Source organism: Phallusia mammillata, chromosome 7 (genome assembly GCF_965637545.1).
Source record: "Phallusia mammillata chromosome 7, kaPhaMamm4.hap1.1, whole genome shotgun sequence".
NCBI classification, from domain to species: Eukaryota; Metazoa; Chordata; class Ascidiacea; order Phlebobranchia; family Ascidiidae; genus Phallusia; species Phallusia mammillata.
This window is the reverse complement of record NC_137258.1, coordinates 22,423,150-22,427,300: the sequence shown is the minus strand read 5'-3', so window position 1 is coordinate 22,427,300 and position 4,151 is coordinate 22,423,150. Positions and strand designations below refer to the sequence as shown.

At 39.5% G+C, this 4,151-nt stretch overlaps 1 protein-coding gene across 1 annotated transcript; it reads right to left on the bottom strand.

Moving 5' to 3' along the window:
* Positions 1-1,132: 1,132 nt before the first annotated feature.
* LOC145237414 (uncharacterized) lies at positions 1,133-2,659 on the bottom strand. Its single transcript, XM_080100268.1, has 2 exons — positions 2,311-2,659; positions 1,133-1,924 (listed from the first exon to the last, which is right to left on the bottom strand). Exons 1-2 carry the CDS (start codon positions 2,567-2,569, stop codon positions 1,707-1,709), a joined length of 477 nt encoding a protein of 158 aa, XP_079956394.1. The 5' UTR covers positions 2,570-2,659; the 3' UTR covers positions 1,133-1,706.
* Positions 2,660-4,151: the final 1,492 nt, after the last annotated feature.

Genomic DNA, 4,151 nt, shown 5'->3' with positions numbered 1-4,151 from the left:
TATGTTAGTTGTCCAACAACTGCTAAACACATTTTTGTGTACAAACTTGGGTTCTTAAAAAGCATGGCCCTAAACACTGTTTGGCGACACCTAGTGTGTAACTGCCTGTTTCTTTGCGACAAGGGAAATAAAGCGGCTTGCGTATTGGGATTGTAAATTTTTCTCATAGTTTGACATTGCTGGAAAAGTTACTCTATCCGTACATTTCCATAACAAATTCTTAAATCAGTGTCGCACTATTGAAAAACTCCATAGTTTTTTAAAAAAAATACAGTAGACAATACGGGAAAAATGGAGAAAATGTATTCTTTAAACCCAAATCTTTTCTAAATAAATTTCACGGCAAGGGGGATGCATTTTTGCAAGTGTGCTAGATGTGTAAAAAACGCTGACTTAAAATAGAACAAGACATTAACATTTAAATATAGCGGACCACCAGTTTTCACCTACTACCGCCTTAAAGGTGGTCCGATGCTTTCACAATTTCAATTAAAAACCTGAATGCATACACCAAAACAAATATGTGACCACTAGCGTTGTTACAGAAAAAAATAACATAACTTACCTCCAGTGAAGACTGTAATTGTCCGAATGCGTTTAACAAGTCACGAATCGCTTCGATATGACACACATTGTTCTTGGTAGGCTCCTAAAGTGCCTGAGCAAAAAATTGAACGATTTATCGAAAGGACGTCATTCGCAGTATAACTCTTGGCAACGACAACGTGGTTTACAGGTAGCTCGCCGCCATTTAACGCTTTCTCATGGTGGACCATAGCTATTTTTATTAATAATGTGAATGAAATAGTGTCAGTACCAACGGCATATTTCACAATATTGCTATGCAGAGAGGTTCTCAACACTAAGTTTTAAATGCAGTCCCCCCAACATACTTTGTCAAGCAGCTAGAAAAACATCTGTGTATTCTCTTAGAAGAATTGTTAAACTTTTTAAATTTTTAAAAATAAAGCACTAACCCAAAATTTTGCGAAACGCATTTTTGTAAAATTGTTCTCTTTTTATGTCATCGTGTTTTTTTTCACTTTTTTTTCTATTTGTTGTATTTTTTTTCTATTTTTTTTTTAGTCGTCCAACTGGCCTTCATCAAAAATTCAAGTAAAGTTAAATTTTTTGTCGGTCGTTTTATTACAGACAAGCACACACGAAGAAATGAAATAGAACAATGTAGGTGCCAAAAATGTACACACAATAAAGTAGCGAAAATAAATAAATACGGTGGCAAAAAAGACCACGATAACTGATATCATATTAGTAACAAAAGTTAAGGTAACTTTGCAACTTATAGTTGGCACCACTTTAAATAGAATGACCTGTTGAGCAGCACAGGCTGATATATAGCAGCAGTATCGCATATAGATATGCTTTGGATTATCGCCTTGGAGTCATTTAAAGGCTGTGTTGGATTTATGTAGAAGGTCTGATGGGTGCCTTGTGTTGTGTTTTGAACGAGTTTAAATACATGACGCAATAAATAAATAATAACAAAAATCACAGTGACAGAACAACAACAAAAACAAAATGGTGGCAACAGGATTAAAGTCGACCTCGCCAAAGTTTCCAGTATTTACAGTTGTGTGTGCATTTTTTCCGTGCACCGGCAGTTCAGGCGTTCTTCACCGCTGCATCACATAAGGGGCTTACGAGGTACAAGCACCCTTTTTTCTTTATTCTTTTCGTCTAAAACTTCATTTGCTGTACGGCAAGGGGTTCGCTCTCAGGACATCTCTCTCACACATGGCGCGTTTGGGCGACTTGGGGGTTTTTCTGCATTTTTTCAGAGAGCGGTGCACATCACACATCCATGTGTATTCTGGTGTGTCACAGTCGTGTTTACAACAACGGACATATTGGTGATGGAACGGGTGGGTCACTCGACTTGGGAAAGTATTTTGTTTGCGGATCACTGAAAAATAAAAAAAACAATGTTTTTTGTACTGTTTAAAAAAGCAAATGTTTTTTGTGCTGTTAAACTTTTTTTTAAATGTTTGAAAACAAAACATCATTTTAATAATCGTATTTTTTTACAAAATCAACCGCTTAACCTACAAAAAAAAGTTTTACCTAAAAATTACATTCAAACCTTAATATCTATGTGTATTAAGTTTATTAAAATAAGTTATTATTGTGTATAGTTTTTGCAGAGAAGAAATGTTTGGCAGAATTGAAGTTTAATTTTTTGCGCCAAACCAATTTTTCGCTTACCTATTAAAATATCACTAATTTTAATTGACTTAACTTTTAAAAAGTCATTGTTAAACATTATTAAAAATCGCTGCTAAATCTACTTACAGTGTGGTCGGTTGAACGGGAACGGGAATCGGAAGGAGTCATCTTTGCAGAACCATCTCATAAACTTCACAGCGTTCTCACCGCAGTGCGATTCCCTGAATGCCTCCCTCCTATGAACTGCAGCATATCGGGGTCTGACGGCGGCTGCGTCCACAGAGGTTGGAAGAAAACTGAATAGAACGAGGAAGACAAATGCAACGCCGAAGACGCGAGAATTCATCATCGATTTCAAGCAGACGTTTCTTGATGATGGTGCCATTGTTGATTGCAACGTTTGTTCAGACTTTGTAAAACAGTATTTTAAAAGAATATCAATGCTGAAATTAATTAATACCAAAGTTTAAACATTTGTACATAATGTATAAACATAATAGCCTATATTTTATCCTAATAAAACTGTTCAGGCTATGTTCAGCTTGAAATTCTTCTGCGATATAAATCTTTTGGCTCATACAGTTCCGCAGCTGCGGTGTTCTGCGCTTCTACCCTTCAGGCCGAGCAAGCGTCGCTTATATACGCCAGGCGCAGTTTTTCACTCGCCGCGGTCAAACGCGCGGAAGTTCGACATTATTTCCAGACTTTGCTCGGGGTTTCGATCAGTTACTGAGGCGAGAAGCTCAGTCATTATTATCGAGCTTCGAGCTTCCGTCAACCAGTTGAGTCAGCATCACTTTCAGCGACCCTGAGGGCAGGATTGATCCTGTGGTTAGGAGCTTTTTGCCATGATAATACGGACAAGGTCGTTACAGATCGCGACCGATATAAATAAATCGAAATCACAGGTTAGCCGTCCAGCTAACACCGCTATATGCGGACGTCCAAACGCTATTAATCGGGTGATTAAACATCGCTACAACGGCGACGAAGGACGAACGGCTGCAGTGTCGCGTGCTGCCAGATTATTTCGGGTAATTGAGCTTCCAAAACTCGCGACAAAACCGCGCCGTGGTCGCCTTCCCTGCAAGATCAAGGGACGTTAACTTCCCTTGGTATTTGAGGGCGCAATTCTGTCTGAAATTAATTTCGATTTTGACACGTGGCCTTTTGCTTGTTGTTTCCAAACTGATGCCGATTTCTGAGTAATTTTCGTTCCTACGATGTAATTGCAACGTCTGTGTAATGCGGCATGCCGAAACGACGTTTTTACGATTTAAATGGCAACGTTCTGTAATTAGTATTGATGGCGCATTACCACAACAAAGCATTTTTGCGGCCTCGAAACCAAAATTTTGCGGAATAAAAATGCCTTTCCTAATGTAACAAGCAACGCATGCCTCGACTAAATAATCATTATCTTTAAACATTTGTAACTGCTTTTGACGAAATCGGAGAACGTAGCTGTCGTATCATCGCTGTATGGCTGAACAATCACCACCTCGCCACAACATGCTACATCTCGAAAGCGCATGGGACATCACATGCACATGTAGTACTAGTGATCTGCATTGCTATGTTGTCACGTCCACACTATGAAAAACTCGTCAAACACATCGTCTTATAAACACCTTTACGCATTCAGGCATGCACTGACGTCACACTTACATCACGCGTTTCTCGCCGAACCGTTGCCCATTGGTTGCAGCACGAGGGTGTGTAGTAGGCGTGGTTAGTGGTTCTTTTCTACGAAGGGCGTATTGACTGGAAAAGGTGGCGTGGCGCGAAGAGGGCCTGTGGAAATGTTTGATTGAAAGCTCTCGGTTTCAAAGAGGCCTGAAGAGAAACTCGCTTACGCTTTAATCTCTCTTCGCGACCTTTTCAAACAAAACGGTTTTTCTGAGCGTAGTATGTGCGAAGCAGTCAATGACCCTCCTCCCATTATGTACACAATAGTGCGCGTGAAT

Coding starts and splice junctions, on each gene's coding strand:
- LOC145237414 (XM_080100268.1), bottom strand. CDS start 2,569: ATGGCACCATCATCAAGAAACGTCTGCTTGAAATCGATGATGAATTCT. Junction 1,925..2,310: donor CCCGTTCAACCGACCACACT/GTAAGTAGATTT, acceptor TTTATTTTTCAG/TGATCCGCAAACAAAATACT.